General features: G+C 42.1%; 1 protein-coding gene across 7 annotated transcripts in view; it reads left to right on the top strand.

The window, feature by feature from the left end:
* The window catches only part of Dock3 (dedicator of cytokinesis 3), a 391,678-nt gene that overhangs the window by 321,579 nt on the left and 50,945 nt on the right, over positions 1-19,154 (top strand). For 6 of the 7 annotated variants that reach the window (XM_036193576.1, XM_036193574.1, XM_036193575.1 and 3 more), the window contains exons 32-35: positions 2,397-2,545; positions 15,730-15,815; positions 18,460-18,486; positions 18,608-18,703. In XM_036193576.1, coding sequence (XP_036049469.1) covers positions 2,397-2,545; positions 15,730-15,815; positions 18,460-18,486; positions 18,608-18,703 — 358 coding nt within the window. The remainder of the gene's footprint in view (positions 1-2,396; positions 2,546-15,729; positions 15,816-18,459; positions 18,487-18,607; positions 18,704-19,154) is intronic. The other variant, XM_036193572.1, reaches the window with a different exon arrangement.

Here is a 19,154-nt window from a genome sequence, read left to right as displayed (position 1 = left end):
ACCCAGAACTCTGGAGGGATGTGAATCTTCTGTCAGGAAGATTTTAAAACATTAGTTATATGGGGGCTGGAGAGATGGCTCAGCGGTTAAGAGCATTGTCTGCTCTTCCAGTAGGTCCTGAGTTCAATTCCTAGCAACCACATGGTGCCCTCTTCTGTCATGCAGGTGGAACACTGTATACTATATATATAATAAATGAATATTTTTAAAAATTAGTTATATTTCCAGTGAAATGTGACTTAAGCTAAGCTTGTGCCTCTTAAGTCATAGGAACAATGATCATAGAATCTTAAAGTCACCTATGAACCTTCCTCACCCTGATGTAGAGATGAAAAGTAAGGTGTCAGGGGGCACTGGTGAGATGACTCAGCAGTTAAAAGTACTGGCTACTCTTCTAGAGGACCTGGGTTCAATTCCCAGCACCCTCACAATCATCTGTAACTTCATTTCCAGGGGATCTGATGCCCTCTTCTGGTCTCTGCAGCTCTAAGCATGTACAAGGTACACTTAACATACAGTAGGCAAAGCACTCATGCATATAAAATAATATATTTAAGACAGCAATAGGACTCTTCATCCCTCAGTAGGCATGTGTTTCCAAACAGGCCTTTTAGCTTTATCACTCTTACTACCTTCCCAAAACAGAATTTGCATATATTTTTCAACATTGATTTTGTCTTTAAAATTCCTAGGAACACAAGAGACTGACAACTATACCAGGCACCAAGATCAGAATATGCAGAGTGAGCCTTGGAGCTAACATTTGCTTCTTAGACAGGTTTCCAAAATGAAAAAAACAAAAGAGATTCAATCCCCAGTACTGCCAAATTTGGAGGGATATAGATTTGTCTTGTAAAGCCATCCATTGCTTTTGAAGGAAGTAACATTCTCTGTCTGATGCTCCCCAAACTAGCAGAGGGGCTAGTTACTTGACTGTAGCAGTTACTGCACAAGCAAAGAGTTCCTCTCTGTAGTGTCTGGAGTACTGAAAACAGATCTGAAGTTGGTTCTTCCTGTTACACCATTGCAAAGAAAAGTCCTCAGGACTGGCCCTGATTTCTAGGAATACTCCCTAGAGAACAGACCAACCAGAGGAAAAGCTATATCACTCACTTCACTTACCATAGGAAGGCCTTATAAAGGAAGTTGGAGAGTGAGTGGATCTGATCAGAGTGGATGTATTCCTACCATAAGAATACAATGTGAAGAACAGGGGTGGGAGGGTACAAAAAAGAGTCTAGGCCGGGTGGTGCACGCCTTTAATCCCAGCACTCGGGAGGCAGAGCCAAGAGGATCACTGTGAGTTCGAGGCCAACTTGGTCTCCAAAGCGAGTTCCAGGAAAGGTGCAAAACTACACAGAGAAACCCTGTCTTGAAAAACAAAAACAAACAAAAAGAGTATAGGTCTTCAAGCAAGCCTGTTGGAGTGAAGCTATGCAGTAAGCTCTTAGCTCACTCAGGTAGAGGGTTTTTTGTTTTGTTTTGTTTAGCATACATGAGTGTGGCATTTAAAGGGTCCATGGACTTCAGGCATTTGGTAGCTTAAGCCTTGGACTGGACTTTCTGATCATTGAAATGCCTTCTAGAAGTAGAATTGTCAGGGAGGTCCATTGTGTCTAAGCAGAAACATACAGATTTTCCTTATATAACAGAAGCTATAGATAGATGTCTGAAACTCTTAGCACATTACTCATCTGTAGAAAGTGAGCTATTTCCTTACTCTGAGGGTTTTCAGGTAGTTAGAACTTACAGGAAATTTTTTAAAAGAAATTTTGTGCCCTTTGAACATGTGTTTCAAATTGATTAAGCCAGTCAGTTGAAAACTCTAAAAAGATGAGGGAGTGAGCTGAAGGGATGGATCAGCACTGATGTTCTTCCAAAGGACCCAAGTTTGACTCCAAGCACCAACATGGTGGTTCACAATCATCTATAACTCCACTTCCAGGGGATCAGATGCCCTTTTCTGGCACCTGATACCAGGTGGTACCATCTGGTACCATGCACCCACATGGTGCACAGACATACATTCAGGCAAAACACTCATATGCATAAAATAAAATGATAAATTTTTAAAGAATTTTTTTAATAATAAAAATATAAATATAAAAAGCATAGGGAGTATCTCAAAAACCATAGAAGAAATCATCTTTTAGCCTTGGAAGTTTCTAGTATAAATAAGCAGTTGAAGGTAGAGTGTGTTGGTTTGTCTTTCTCAATGCTGAGAAATTCAGATCTATCACAGGACCTCATACATGCTAGGCAAACACTGTACCACCACTGAACCTAGATTCCCAGCCTCACTCTAAATTGTAACATGTTCCTGGCCTCACTTGTGAATCTTCCATGTAAGGAACAAATCAGGAATAAACTAATACTTGTTGGGTTTTATTGTTCAGGTGAACATAAGATCCACTTTATTCCGGGAATGATTGGTCCTTTTCTGGGTGTGACACTGGTCCCACAGCCAGAAGTGCGGAATATCATGATTCCTATCTTTCATGACATGATGGACTGGGAACAGAGGAAAAATGGCAACTTCAAGCAGGTAAAATTATAACTTTACTGTTTGGTGTGCTCTCCTCTAAAATGAACCTATTTGCATCAGACAGGTAGTCTAGATTGGTTAGCATGGTTCTAATAGAGAAGTTAACTATCTTAAATCCTGCTTTAGAGTTTGTGTATGACTTGCTAGGCAAAATTAATATGCAAATTTCCTTCATCAAGTTAGAGACCAGATCCTAGCAGTCAGGAAACTGAGGCAGGAGAATTGCCATGAGTTTGAGGGCAGCCTAAGCTACAGAGCAAATAAAGCCTGGACCACATAGCAATACCTTGTTTCAAAGACAAATAAATAAGCAAACAAAAGAATTAGAGGAAAGGGATGAGCTTTCTGATGAAGAAAAGAATAACAGAGACTGAACACTCCTAGTTTTGGCAAGAAGAGGGTCCTAGGAGCATGCTGTCCGTCCTCTACAGTATAGCCCAGAAATTTCTAAGGCTGGAGCCAGACCAGACAACTCTTCACAGCCTCCATAAGTTTCTGGCCAGCATAGACAGTAATCTCTAGTTTGATCACAGAGAAAGCAAGCATATGGGACAGTTGTTTTAGGACTTGATTAGATATTACATGGATAAGTATCTCCTTTTGGCAACCTGCTGGTGGGTGAGCTATCTCATCAAGAGAATGGTTTGATTGAAGTGTTAAAAGTTTAGCTACCAGCACAGGGTACGTTTCTGTATGAGTACATGGAAGTACAGCTTTAGGACCTTATTAAACAAATACTGTTTTTTAAATTCTGTCATAAACCCTTTTTTTATGATTTTTGCTTTCAGGACAGGAATTATCATACAAAAATAGAGAAAACCGGCATAGGTGGTAAGCACCAAAGAAGGAGAAATGGAAAAGGAGTTAAAGGGAACTGGATCAGCCTTTGACAGCCTAATAGAGACCAATTTCCTGACCCTATTAGAGAGGGCTGTTGGTTAGAGGTGGGGGTCTCTTGAACAATAAACACCCATATATATGTACAAGTTACCCCAGACAGGTGTAGGTAAGAAGAAATGGAGGAGAAAGCAAGTTTATGAAAGATTTTTGGATCATTTATTTGTGCAGTAGCAGAAGTTATCATTGTAAATTGAGCGTGCCAATTTTGGCCATTTGAACTGTGCTGAGGCCAGAGCAAGCTTTAATAAAATGGAGTCTGTAGCTAGAGTTTTTCTGGTCCTGCCTGGCCCACTGTCAGGACAAATCTCTCTCACCCGCCAGTCCCACAGCCGCTCACACCCAACCAAGTAAACACACAGAGACTTGTATTGCTTACAAACTGTATGGCTGGGGCAGGTTTCTTGTTATCTACTTCTTCTATCTCAAATTAACCCATATCTATTAGTCTATAAGTTGCCATATGGCTCATGGCTTACGGGTACCTTACATCTCGATTGTTATGGTGGTGGCTGGCAGCATCTCTCTGCCTCAGCCTTCCACTTCCCAGAATTCTCTTCTCTGCTTGTCCCGCCTATACTTCCTGCCTGGCTACTGGCCAATCAGGATTTTATTTATACAGAGTGATATCCACAGCACTTCCCCTTTTCTTTTTTTTTTTTTTTCAAAAAGGAAGGTTTAAATTTCACATAGTAAAATTACATATAATAACAATTTCCAAGCAAGAATTACAGTTACAATATCTAGTCTAATTATAATAACTAGTCTATTTGTATTTGGCAGAATTAAAGAAGATATCCTATCTAATCTTATATTTGTGAGTCTAAGGTTTCATATCTAACTTATCTTTTATCATAACTAAGGAAATTATAACTAATGAGTCTTCAACTACATCAAAGACCTCAGAATGATATAATATTACCTGAAAAAACAGGAAAAGGATGCAAGCAACTTTCAAGAGTCTTGCAAGAATAGACAGAGACAGCTGACAGCCTAGACAGTCATCCAAAGTTCCTCTATAAAGTTGGGGCACCTGTCTTTAGCCCACAGGTCTAGAGTCTCTCGGTCACTTCTCTCAGTGTCTTGTAGAATGTCTGGCAGTTTCCTCTGTGAAGCAGGAACCTAAAGGACCATTTTGCCAAGCAAAGTTCAGTGGTCATCTTCCTATGGATCCTGCATGTCCAGCCGATCAAGGAGTCCAGGCAAGAACAGTTTCTTGCCCAAATGGCTATTTTTGCCAAGGTGAAGACAAACTCCATATGGAGTGTCTTCGGTGCCCATCCTCCTCTCATTGTCCAGAAAGTCTAAATTTTTAAAACATTTTAAATGCCATATCCTGTAGGTCTTTGAAGTGTTTGAAGATTACCTATCTATCTGAAATATATCTATGTATACCTAGAAAACTTAACTAACATGGCTACAAGTTTGACTATCATAGAAGACTAATTATTAATCTGTATTTCCTAATTATCCATTACAATTTAAATGAGTTACATAGACATAATACCTCAAACAAGAATAGAAATATATATACAGTATAACAAAAGTTTAAACTTGTATCAATAAACTAAAATCCATAGCAATGTAAAACATTTTAAACAAGTTGTTAATCTTTAAAAGTAGGTTCATTAATCCATCCTTTCATCCTGTCATATCTAAACTATCCCTTTTTTAGAAAGAGATTGCTTTTATACAAATATTGGTACTTCTCTGTCCCACATCAGAGGGCTCTTCTGATATGAGACACAAGAATCTCTTAACCTTTTCTTTTAATAATGTGCTTGGGTTTAGAGAAGGAGTGAGCCGTTCTCCAACTCCAGAGTCAGCTTCAAATTTTAATTGAACTGGGACTACAAGAAGACCAATAGTGTTAAATGTTTTTAGAGAAGAGCGAAACAAACATTTAGGAAGACTTATGAAATTTTATAGATGGTATACCAATAGGCCATTTTACTCTTTTTCTTGGGATAGATGATTTGTCCTTTTTCTTCAGTTGTCTCATTTGTCCAGTGTTCTTCAGATTCCTTAGCCTTCTTTCTTCTAAAAGACATGGTGGCTCACAACCATCTGTAATAAGATCTGGTGCCCTCTTCTGTATACATAATAAGTAAATAAATCTTAAAAAGAAAATAACTTTAAAAGGGCTGGAGAGACGGCTCAGAGGTTAAGAGCACTGGATGTTCTTCCAAAGGTCCTGAGTTCAATTCCCATCACAGCTATCTATCATGAGATCTGGTGCCCTCTTCTGGCCTGCAGGGACACATGCAGGCAGAACACTGTATACATAATAAATAAATCTTTACAAAAAATGGTTATAAAAAGACTCATCTTAAAAAAAAAGGGTCAAATCAGCAACTTAAGTCATTTTGAAATGTTAAGACATTTCATGGGTACTACAGGGGGAAGGGGCATCACTGCTGAGTTGATAAGTCAGAGATCCTGAACCAAGCAGTAGGTTCCATTGTTTGTTGTTTGTTTAACTGCAAGTATAGAAGTATTAAAGGGAGAAGTGGGGAGCAGAAGATTCTTTATTCAGAGATCAGAGATGCGAGGCTTAAGTCCTCTGAGGCTTTGGAGAGAGAGTGGGTACTGAGTCTGGGCTCTAAATTTGGTGGGGTTTTGTAGTTGAATGATAAGAGAGTGATGTTTGGCTATAAAGGGTTTAGTGTCCCATACCCGGGGATCTACTTGAGAGGCTGGTAAGGAGAAGGGTATGTCAGATCATGTGGTTTAGAGGAAAAGGGGGAGGGGAATGGCTGGTGAGCATGGGGTCAAGCAGATGAGGGGAGCAAAAGAAATAGAGGCTCCCACTTTGGCCAGGAGGTCCTTTCCATCAAGGGGATGGGACAGGGTGGCACCATTAGGAAGGAATGGCTAAGGAGGACACCCTTCAAGATACAGCTAAGAAGAGGTGGGGTTTGGAGAGCCTGGTAAGGCTGTCCTCCCTAATCCAACAAGAGAGGAACAAGGAGAGGTAGGACCCCAGAACTTTGTCAGGACCAAAGAAGTGGGTCTGGTGTCCAGAAGGAAGGAGATGGATCACCCTGATACTGTGATAACTACCCGAGGCTGCTTGTCAGAGATGGTGGTGGTCAGGCCAAGAGAGCCTGGACCCCCAGAGTCATTCATGGCCAGATCAAGGAGGTAGGTTGAAGGGCAATCTGAACTTGATGTCCTCATGCCATGAGGCCCATGGGGGCAGTCAACACCCCAGTGCTCTTCTTGATAACATCTTAGACATGGTTTCAGGTGGTATAAAGGTTCAGACAGGCCTCGGTTCAGTGACCCTCCTGACTGCATTTGAAACAGGGATGTGGAGGTTCTCAGGATTTGGAAGGCCAGAGAGCCTCAGCAGTCGCTATGGCTGGTCAAAAGGCCTTCACTAGCTCCAAGTATTTTGGTTTGGTGTTTTTTATCTCTCCCATGGTACACCTTAAAAGGCACAGTTAAGACTTTGGCCTGTGGAATCAAGGGACCTCTCTAGATGTTTAAGCTTGTCCCTAATATCAGGGGAACTTTGGGAAAAGTAAGTCATAAGGAGTTGCTTCCCATCTGGAGTCTCAGGATCCAGACTGGTGTATTGTAAGAGGGCCTTTGTAAGGAAGTCTAGAAATTGAAGTGGGTTTTTGTGTTTGTCCTATATGATCTCTTGAATTTTTTTATAATTTGCTGCCTTAAGGGTAGCCTTATGGAGACCAGTCATGAAGCAAGTTAAAAACCTATTCCTAGCTAAGATATCCCCTGGAGTATTGTAAATCCATTCAGGGTCCTGATTGGGGACTGCCCTAGCCCCAACTGAGTGGGTGTCATCAATTTGGTGGATTTCACCTGCATGGGCCCTACCTAGCCTGATCCCAGACTAGCCTACACTCCTCTGGGAGAACATTGTTAGCAAGAATCATATAAACATCATTGTTGTTGTTTGTTTTTGCTCTTTTGGGGGGGCCTGCCACCCAGCTCCCAAATAAATCATACACAGAGGCTTATTCTTAATTATGAATGCCCAGCCTTAGCTTGGCTCATTTCTAGCCAGCTTTTCTTAACTGTAAATTAACCCATCGGTCTTTTGCCTCTGGGCTTTTACCTTTCTCTATTTCTGTATACCTTTCTTTTTTACTCCATTGCTGGTTGTGTAGCTGGGCGGCTGGCCCTTGATGTCCTCCTCCTTCTCTCACTCCTAGATCTCTCCTCCCAGATTTCTCTTTCTGTTAATTCTCTCTGCCTGCCAGCCCTATTCATCCTTTCTCCTGCCTTGCTATTGGCCATCAGCTCTTTATTAGACCATCACATGTTTTAGACAGGCACAATAACACAGCTTCACAGAGTTAAACAATTCAACATAAACAAAAGTAACACACCTTAAAATAATATTCTCCAAAACATCATGGAAAGTAAAGTGATAGAATTGGGTAATGTATTAGTTACTCAATTGGGTAACATAGAGCAAGGCCTTATACATGATAGTTGAATACTGCTTTAATGCCACATACTCAGCCCTGAATGGGTGGGCAGCCTGTCACTGAGAAGAAAGGGGAACCAGAGAGGCTAGAAAGAAAGAGAAGGGACTGCTGCTGGTTGAGGCTGATAAGGGGAGGTCTGATAGTGTGATAGGAAATAATGGAGGAATCATCTGGTTTGGGTTTCATAGCTTGCAGGAGTTGTTTCCTCTTTGGTTGGTTTATTTCAAAATGAACATCAAACCATATGGTTCCTTCAAGATTACCTAAGTACAGATTTTTAAATATCAACCACAGTGTTATAGATTTTTCAGATTTGTAACCTTATCTAATGTGATTACACCCTACATGTAGACTTCTACTTTTAAAAAGGGAATGGTTGACTATATTGTTTTGTAATTTCAAATTTTGGTGACTTGTCTCTGTTCTTCTACACTATACCTTTAGAGTCCTTTCACTATAGTGTATTTAGTCAAGTTCTTAAGAACTTAGGTTCATTACTAATTTTTATTGTTAAAATTGTCAAAAACCATCCATTCCTATTTTCCTTTGTGTGAGTATCAGTGAATGCATGTCATGTGGGTGCACATACATGTGGAAGCCAGAGGTCAACTTCAAATGTGATACCTCAGGAGCCATATGCCTTGGCTGGTTGGTTGGTTGGTTGGTTGGTTAGAGCAGGAAATCTCATTGGTCAGGAGCTCCCTGCATAGTCTAAGCTGGCCAGCGATCGAGTCCCAGTGAGTGCGGTTGTCCCCACACCAGCTTCTTTCTGTAGTCCTGGGTGGTCTCAGGACATCCTGCTTGCACAGCAGGCGCTTTACCACCTCACCCCTCCGTTGATCTCTTAGGTAGGGCTCCCAGCCTATGCTGCACTAAAGATTGTCGACCAGGGCCGTCCTGGAAAGAGTGGTTTTGGTTTACACATTCTGATCATAGTCCGCCACTGGAGGATGGTAGGAACTCAGTGAAGCAAGGTGAGAACCTGAGTCAGGAACAGAGTCGGAGATCATGGAGGAGTGCTGCTTACTGACTTTCTCTCCAGGTCTTGCTCAGTTTTCTTCCTTACATGCCTAGGACTGCCTACTCAGAGATGGCACTACCTATAGTGAGCTTTCCCACATCAATCCTAATCAAGAAAATGCCCCCAAAGATTTGCCTATAGGCCGGTCTGATAGAGTTATTCTCAGTTGAGGTTCCCTTCCCAGATAATTCTAGCTCATGTCAAATTGACAGAAATCTAACCAGCACAAAGTAAAAACAATTAAGTTTTTATAGCACTATTTCTTAAAACTTGGCTATGTGTTAAGATCTCAAATCTCAGATTACTCTTTCTGTGCGAGCTGCATTTGAACACTTACCATGCTGAACTCTGGTCACTGTTGCCTCTGGCTCCCTTACTAAATGAGGAGGGGTCCCCAGGAACCAGAATGATTGTACATTTTATTTCTCAGAGCTCACTGTAGTACTTGGCACATAGTGGGTTGTGAGGATAACAATCAAAACTAATATTATTGAGCATTTTCCAAAAGCCAGGGCATAGTGACACTATAAAGGAATGTTACCATGACAACTGTTTCACAGATAAGGAGATTTAAATTTAGAAAGGTGTATATCCAGAACTCTATAGCTAGTTATATCACAGGATAAATGTCGAATGGATAGCAAGGCGTCCTTATCAGTTCTGAAGAGATAATAATGTCCCCACATCCTTCCATCATTAGTTTTTTGCCTGATACAGAAGTTTTAACAGTTGAATATGCATCTAAGGCTTTTTATAACAGTCTGTGGACTTTCACCACCACCCTAAGTTTCTAGTTCATCAGATTTAGTAAGGCCTAAATACTGGATTTTTAACAAGATCTGTGGTGAAACTAAGGCTCCTGACCCAAGGACCCATCTGTAAACATTTGGAGCCGATGGGCTACTGAAGCGTATGTGCACTGTGTGCACTCTCTGCTCCTGCAGGCCCACTGCTCACCTTTGCTCTGCTCTAGCCCACACTAGCTACCTCTGTCTATGAAAAGAAATCCATTGTTAGTACCAGTCCATTTTCTTAGGGAGTTTTAGTCACCTCATTGAGTTAGCGTTAATCATGCTCTGGACTAGGACTGAGATATTTTGGCTTCTAGACCCACCAGACTATGTTTAGTTATAATTCAATCCTGTAGTCTTCCAGTCAAGAAAAGAAGCTTTGTTGCATGATTTGTCCTTGTTCTACTGAGGTTGACATTAGTTGAGTTTGAATGAGCTATATTTCCCTCAGAAACTTTCAGTATAACAGGCTTCACTTTTTGTACCTATAAAACCTAAAGTTCTTGAAGCTGCTGCTTTGTCAGTGCCCTGTGACTGGATTCCTCAACTGTGAGGAACAGTACTACATTGTTCCTATTCTACAGGTCTGGAGATATAGTCTATGTACATAAATTCCTTTGAATGGATTTTTTGTTTGTTTGTTTATTTGTCTGCTTTTCATGAGAGGGTTTCTCTATGTAGCCCTGGCTGTCCTAGAACTTGCTGTGTAGACCAGGCTGGACTGGAACTCTCACAGAGATCTGCCTGCCTCTGCCTCCCAGGTGCTAGGACTAAACGTGTTCTTGAATGGATATTTTAAACAAAGAAATATTTGAGGCCAGTAGAATGGCTCACAGAGTAAAGGCACTCTTCACCAAGCCCAGTGACTTGAGTTTGATCTCCAGTAGAAAGAGAGAACTGGCTTTTTGCAGGTTCTCTGACCTCCACATGTAACCTCCCAGCACATGTACAAAATAATAACTACAAAAAACAGGTTTGTTTGTTTGTTTTTTTAAAGAAAGAAACAGCTGTGCCAGGCTGATGGTGCACACCTGTAATCCCAGCACTCGGGAGGCAGAGGCAGGTGGATCTCTGTGAGTTTGAGACCAGCCTGGTCCACAGAGTAGATCTAGGACAGCCAGGGCTGCTGTACAGAGAAATGCTGTCTTTAAAAAAAGGAAAGAAAGAAATATTTAGGAGCATTGCAGAAGAGGTGTTGGAAAAATTGTAAGATGGACACTGGGATGAACAGTGTCCTCTGGGGACTCTAAGAGGGACCCATGGATTGCCCTGAGAAGGGGAAATATGAGACCACCTGGGTAAACTAGGGGCAGAGGGGGAAGAGTAGAGGAGTGGGTGGGGAATGGAAACATGAGGGATCGGGATGGTAGAGTTGGGGGAGGGGTGAAGAGGTGGGCAACGAAAGAGATATCTTGATAGAGGGTGGCCTTATGGGGTTAGAGAGAAACCTAGTACCAGGGAAAATCTCAGGAATCCACAAGGAAGACCCCAGATAAGACTCCTAGCAATAATGGAGAGGGTGCCAGAACTGGCCTTCTCCTGTAATCAGATTGATAACTACCATAATTGTCATCCTAGAACCTTCATTCAGTAATTGATGAAAGCAGATGCAGAGATCTGCAGCCAAACATTGAGCTGAGCTCCAGGAGTCCTGTTGAAGAGAGGGAGGAAGGATTGTAGGAGCAAGGGGCGTCAAAAATCATAATGGGGAAACCCACAGAGACAGCCAACCTGAGCTCAAGGGAGCTTATGGACTCTAGACAGACAGCTAGGTAACCTACATGGGACCGACCTAGGCCCTCTTCAAGCAAGAGTCAGTTGTATAACTTGGTGTCTGTTTGTGGGGCCCCTAGCAGGGACCAGAATCAGTCCCTGGTGCATGAGCTGGCTTTTTGGAACCTATTCCCTATGGTGGGATGCCTCGCTCAGCCTTGATAGGGTGGGGAGGAGCTTAGTCCTCAACTTGATATACCATTAGTTATTGACTCTGATGGGAGGCCTTAGCCTTCCTGAGGAGTGGGTGGGTGGGAGGGTAGAAAGGAGGTGGAGGGAGGGAACAGGAGAGGAGGGAGGAGAAAGTAGTTGATATGTAAAATAAATACATTTCCTTCTTAGTACAGGAGGAAAAAAAAAGAGAAACAGTGTCTTCTGGGCATGACAGGACTGATAACACTCATGAACTCACAGCATCAATGGTTGTCTGCACAAGACCTACACAGGATCAAACCTGTCAGTTCTCCAGCATAGAAGCAGGAGGGCCTTATGAGTCTCTCACTCCCTGCTGAGGAACTATTGATGGCTGATGCCTGCTAGGAGAGGGAGAGTCTGTTTACTTTAAAAGTGTACTCTGGGGCTCTGGTGGGGTTGGGGGCCACATGCCTCTAATTCTAGCACGCAGAGGCAGAAGCAGGCAGGTCTCTGTGAATTCAAGGTCACCTGATCTACAGAGTGACTTCTAGGACAGTCAAGGCTACACAGAGAAGCCCTGTCTCCAAAAAAATAATAAATGTAGTCTGGTAGGTCACCAGAGGAGGATCCCACACCCATACATGTATGATTACCACAAATTGGATTCAATGGGTTATCTAAGGGGGCACCTAAGGGATGGACCCAGAAGCTCTTAGAGGGCAGAGTGGGGTGGTGAATATGATCAAAATAAATTGTATGTGAATATGAGAATTAATAAAAAATACTATATTTAAAAAAAAAGAACATTTGACAAAGGCCTCTCTTTTAGATCCAAAACACATTTCCCTGAAGGAGTCCTTAGCTCTTAGATCGGAAATGGTTATCTGAAATTTGCACACTTAAACCAGAATGAAAAGCCTTCCTAAGCAAGGGAGACAGGTTTGTTTATTTGTTTTTCCTTTTATTGCTAATAGACTTTTTTTTTCTCACATACTATATCCTGATTAAAGTTTCCCCTCCCATCCATATCCACACCATTTCTGTCTCAGAAAATAACATTCTTCTAAGGGATACAAATAAAATATGATGAAATATAATAAGGTAAAACAACAACTAATACATTAGGGTTGTACAAGACAAACAAGCAGAAGGAAAAAGCCCAAGAGAAGGCAGAAGAATCAGTGACCCACTTGTTTAAACACTCAGAAATCCCATGAAAACACTAAACTGGAAGCCATAATGTATATGCAGAGAACATGGTACAGACCAGTAGTGCAGGCCCTGTGCATGCTGCCTCAGTCTCTATGAGTTCATATATGCATTTATCCTGTTGATTTAGAGGACCTTGTTTTCTTGATGTCCTCCATCCCCCTCTGGCTCTTACTGAGGGCCACTGAGAATATACAGCAGATGACATCTAATATTCAACAGGTTGACCCATCAGATGAATAGCTCTCTGATGAGAAGCTCCACTAGGCAAAGACCTGTGGGGTTACTGGCTATGGAAACTGGTTGTTTCTGTCTGTAATTTTCTCATGAGCCGCCACAATTCTTCCCTAAAAATAACAGCTGTTGGGTTCTTTCCACACGCCTTTGTTAGTGTGTTTTACACTTTTGGGGCACAATTATATCTGTGAATTGACAGAAGGGTGACTTCTTAACACTGTAATTTTGGTGAATAAAATACAGTTTCTTAGCCAGGCTTTTATCCCATGGCTTCAAGACAAGTACAGACCTCAGAGCAAATCCAAAATAGACTAGTTGCTCCTGGAGATGAATTGGTCAAGAACAATTTCCCAGATGTCTGTGGTGAAACCAAGGTCAGGCATGAAACAACTTTAGTGCCAGTTTTTTGCTTGCAAAAGCCTGGCTGATAACATTAAAGATACAACTCCCTGTACAAATCCTCTCAGCAACTGACTTTCTGCACATACTCCTGACCTCACCTTTTAATATACAAGGCTCAAGGTTAAGCCAACTAACTGTTTATTGCTTAGGTCCTGAATTTCAATGTCATTTTCTGTGATGTCTCTCAGGCTATGTGCCTTCCGCCTCCACAGCCAAGTGTTGCCATGGTTGTTCACCATGCCTGGTCAGAGTGATATTTCTAGCCTGAGAGAGGCTGTGTGTTGCCAGATTGGCTGTTTCTTTTCCTTTTTTCTTTATTATTTTTTCTTTTTTTTCCTTTTTTTATTTATTATATTTATGTTTTAATTTTACACATCAGCCATAGGTTCCCCTGTCAAACCCCCTCCCACCCCAGCCCCCACCTTCCGCCCAGCTCCTCCCCTCCATTCCCATCTCCTCCAGGGCCAAGACTCCCCTGGGGATTCATTTAAACCTGGTGGATTCAGTACAGGCAGGTCCAGTCCCCTACTTCCAGGCTGAGCAAAGTGTCCCTGTGTAAGCACAAGGTTCCAAACAGCCAGCTCATCTGGTGATCAGATGACCAAATACCCTAAAGGTGGTGCTGGAACTCTCATCCAATAACTGATGGAAGTGGATGCAGAGATCCTCGGCCAGGCCCCAGGTGGAGCTCCAGGAGTCCAATTGTCGAGAAAGAGGAGGGACTATAAGAGTGTGAATTGTTGAGACCAAGATTGGAAAAGCACAGGGACAAATAGCCAAATGAATGGAAGCACATGAATTATGAATGAAAGGCTGTGGAGCCCCCAGCTGGATCAGGCCCTCTGGATAAATGAGACAATTGAATAGCTTGAACTGTTTGGGAGGCACCCAGGCAGTGGGACCTGGACCTGTCCTTAGTGCATGAGCTGGCTCTTTATTTATTTATTTTTTTAAGATTTATTTATTTATTATGTATACAGTGCTGTGTCTGCATGGCCAGAAGAGGGCACCAGATCTCATTACAGATGGTTGTGAGCCACCATGTGGTTGCTGGAAATTGTACTCAGAACCTCTGGAAGAACAACCAGTGCTCTTAACCTCTGAGCCATCTCTCCAGCCCCCTGGCTCTGTTTCTTATTGTTTACTCAAGAAATGCTATGTGATCCTGAATATGTAATTCATATATTGTCTAGAGTTTTCTGTTGGGGAGAGATTTTTTTTCAAGATGAATTAAAGAGAAAGTTACCATCAGAAAGCCTATTTTTCATTTTTATTCCCCTCATATAGAAAAAGTCTAGCTCTTGCCACCTTCGTGGTTTTGTTGTTTTGTTTTGTTTTGTTTTGTTTTGCATGCCCTGAGCTTCTGGAGGCTGGCCCTCCAGGCAGTGATAGACTCTTACACTCTTTACATCTCTTCGAAAAGTTCCCTGATATCTGAAGGGAGGGATTTAATAGACATCCCATTTATGGTTGAGTGTTCAAAGATCCTTCACTCTCTGTATAATGTCTGGCTGTAGATCTCTGTATTTATTCCTATCTGCTGCAGTGTGGGAGCCCAGCTCCCATCTTTTGAAAGGTTCTTAGGTGGAGGAGAGAGGAATGAGGAAATATCAGATAGAGAGACTTAGCCTACAAGAAGACAGAAACACAGGATAGCTTCAGGAGGGCCCTGGATCAATACCCGACAGCCTCGCCCTTTATTGAAAAGGGCATTTTCTAACATGCCAAGGGGAGGAGCAAAAGAGCCCCACCTTGCAAGACCAAAGCACACTGTACAGCCAATTGTAGACCCTTCCAAACACCTGGTAACCACGCCCAGGACCAAATCATCTCCTTATGCAGCCCTGCTGGGTAAAGCAAGCTCAAGATTCTCTGACCCTGAGTAATTTCTCACTAGGAAGCTTCTGTGGGCTCCCACACTGCAGGAGGAAGCTTCTCTGATGAGTTAGCAAAGCACTGAGCTATGCGTATAACAGAGTGACATTAGGAGTCATTTTATCACTGCATTATTTTGTTTGTTTGTTAGAACATCAGGGTTTGGTTTTACTCTAGGTCTCTAGGTCTCTGGGCTATCTAGTCTGGTTTAGAAGACAAGGATTTTTTTAATGCAATAGATGAGATCCTGTCTTTGGTGAAATTTACTTGCAACTATGATAAAATATATATAAAAAATAGTTTTCCATGATCCTTGAGTAGTCATGAGACTGGAGTTCTTTCTCTGAGTTCATTTGAGCTTATGAAGTCTCTGCTTCCTTGTAGGTGGAGGCTGAGCTGATTGACAAGCTGGACAGCATGGTGTCAGAGGGGAAAGGTGATGAGGGCTACAGGGAACTCTTCGGCCTGCTGTAAGCTGCTCCTCCTCAGAAGCCCGTGTTGGGAGAGGGCGTGACGTGAGCCAGTGAAGGGTGGTGAAGGGTAGAGGTTGGGTACCAGGAAAGACCCCATTGATTCTGGTAGCAGTAGTCACTTTCTATCAACATGAAAACAAGTGGGGTTGGGGATTTAGCTTAGTGGTACTGGGTTCAGTCCTCAGCTCCTGGAGGGTAGGGGGTGCGGTTCCTTAGTCTAGTAGTGGTGGCTTTAATCCCAGCACTTGAAAGGCAAAGATCCCTGTGAGCTTGAGGCCACCCTGATCTACAGACCAAGTTCCAGGACAGCCAGGGCTACACACAGAAATCTTGTTTTGAAGCATGTGTGTGTGTGTGTGTGTGTGTGTGCGCGCGCATGTGAGAGGGAGAGAGGGAGGGAGGGAAGGAGAGGGGGGGAGGGAGGGAGGAAGGGAAGGAGGGAGGGGGGAAGGGAAGGAGGGAGGGGGGAAGGGAAGGAGGGAGGGGGGAGGGAGGGAGGAAGCAAGCAAGCAAGCAAGCACTTTTAGGGATCATCATGGTTAACTGAAGATGAATGAATACATAAATAATAATTCAGCTCCTAAGTTTGCTATAAGAAGTCATTATATATACTCCCTACATCCTGTTGGAAAAATAGCCCATAGGGATTTATTCAATTTAGGGTTCAGTTCTGGCATTTCTGAGAGGTAAAGTATGAACTCTTTTCTAGGAAATATTGTAGCTTGATAAACACTGCCCAAGTTCTTGAATAAACCACACAGCCTCTCTAGGCCATTATCCTGTTTATGAAATGATCTGGCTGTACTGAATGATGCCAAAGTTTCCCCAGACCTATTATTTTAATAGCTTCTTTTTTTAAGTTGATAAAGGCCCTCAGGCCTCATGAGACATTACTTAGTCTGTCTTACTTAGATATTATTGCAGTGTATAAAATGTATTGATATTTTTATTTGTTAAGATTCTGAGTTATTCTATTTACATTAGCACTTATTACAAAAGTACCATTGGCTGTGTCAGACCTATAATATAGACTTAATCATAGAAAATAGTACTTTTAATTGAAATATAATTGGTTTCATAACATAATTCCTGTGTACTTTATTAATCTAATATCAAAATGTCAAATTTAACAAAATTTATAGCTGTTGTCTACCAGTAATTTAAAAAATTTTAAACTCCAAAAATTGTGCAAGTTGACTTCTAGTCTTGATGCTGACAACAGACTTGTAAGGGCTACAGCGTGGGGATTATACTCCCTTTCTTAGAAGTGCTGAGACTGGGCTCAAGGAAGTGCTGGCATGTCATCAGTTAGCTGGCCAGTAAAAGGCACCTCTGAAGGGAGAACCCTTCTTCCTAGTATGCTATGGCTGCTTTGTTCTTTCATGAGTCATAAGAATTTTATTTGAATTTTATGATGAAATATATTCATCTTACAATATATCTCTTTTAACAAAAAATGTTTCCAGTTGTGGAAGAAAGACATTGAATTCTCTTTGTTGGCTACTAACAAATGACTTTATTACAAAGGAAAAAGTATAAAAATAGCTCTTAATAGTTACCTATCCAAACTGTGTTTGTAAACCCCTTTAAAGTCAGTTTGAGACCTGAGAGCTGCTACCATGGAGCAACATTTCATAGTTTTAATTTGGGGGTGATGTTTGTAGGTTTTGGGGGGTAAATGTATACAGATTAATTCAGAAAAGATTCAGTTAAAGGAATGAGGTAGTAATCAGCATTTTCCATGCTTGTGTGCTCATAGAACACCTCTTCTCAATGTCCAGGACAGTAAAGCTCCATAGAACAGTTGGAAATAGTATAGTGTTCTAGTCCACACAAGTTAGAGGCTAGAACCTATGGTCTTCTCTCTCTTTAGCAGCATGATCACAGAAACCCTCACTTTCCCTGAACCTTTGGCCCAGGTGTATGTTCTGTTCAGGGAGGCAGTGATCATAACGAAAAGCATAATAGCAATCAAGCTGTGAGTGTGAGTCCCCAGTGCTTGTTCCCAGTCCTGGGCCAGCCAACTCAAGATGACTCTTAGAAACTTAGAAAGCAAGAAACATGCTCATAAGGAATCATAAATAGAGTTGTATGGAATGAGATCTAGACCTAAGCTCATTACTAGAGCAAGAAGAAATAATGCATGTCATCACCTCCTGGAAGAAGCATATGGGATGTCAGCATATCCTAAAGCCAGGTTTTTTTGACAAGCTAAAAGCTGCCTCAGAGTGACTATCAAATTTTTTTAATGACCTGTGCATTAAGCTTCTATCTTTGTCACATATGTTTTGGAAGTTTCCCTTGACTAAGGTGATGACAGAGTATACCTCCTGAATTTGTTCTCTGTCCCTCATACTGGGCTCCTGAGACTTGTGAGAATCTTTGATGTATGAGAAGAGGTAGTTTTGTACATTTACTGAAAATGGCTCTGGACAATAGAAGTAGTTAACCAATTGGCAAAGCCAGACTTATTCCACCATGGGCTCTTAACTCATTTGTTCCTTAGATAGACCTTATATACCTCTCTCACCTCCACCTCAACGGTATCCTTAGGAACATGCACTCTGAAGTGGGAGATAGGTTCTTTTGTTGCTGCCCATTCAGTAATATCCTTGTCTTTGTTTTCTGCTGCATGGAGTAGAACCCAGCTGTTTGGGCCCTACCCCAGGTAAGACTACAGTGTGGCAAGTCTCCTGTCTCCAGATGTATCACAGCCTCCACAGGTTCTTGGACCTCACTCTTGTCACCAGGAAAGGCTCATGAATTATGTTTGCTTCTTCTGCCAACAGCCTTCTGGAGAAGGTCGAACAAGAAACATGGCGTGAGACTGGCATTTCCTTTGTTACCTCAGTCACCCGCCTCATGGAACGCCTTCTTGACTACAGGTATTTTCTTAGTTTGAAACCTTTGTAGCCTCTCCCTAGTAGAATATTCTCTTCTGAAAGGGCATTCACTTGACTTTAAAACTTAAGACCATACTGGGGACTGGAGAGATGGCTCAGGAGTTAAGAGTACTGACTGCTCTTGCAGAAGACCTGCTTTCAGTTCTCAGCACCTACATGGCAACTCATGACTGGCTGTAACTCCAGGTCCAGGATATCCAATGCCCCTTTCTGTCTTCTGTAAATACCAGGCACACACCTGATACATGTACATGCAGGCAGGCAAAACACTCCAACACATAAAATAAAAATAAGTGAACATTAAAACAACAACTGCCAGCCAGGTGATACTGGTACACCCCTTTAATCCCAGCACCCAAGGGACAAAGGTAGGTGGATCTCTATGAGCTCGAGGCCAGCCTGTTCTACAGAGTGAGTTCCAGGACAGCCAAGG

This window comes from Onychomys torridus, chromosome 7 (genome assembly GCF_903995425.1).
Source record: "Onychomys torridus chromosome 7, mOncTor1.1, whole genome shotgun sequence".
Taxonomy (NCBI): Eukaryota; Metazoa; Chordata; class Mammalia; order Rodentia; family Cricetidae; genus Onychomys; species Onychomys torridus.
Note: the sequence above shows the minus strand (reverse complement) of the source record. Positions and strands in the feature narration are given on the sequence as shown.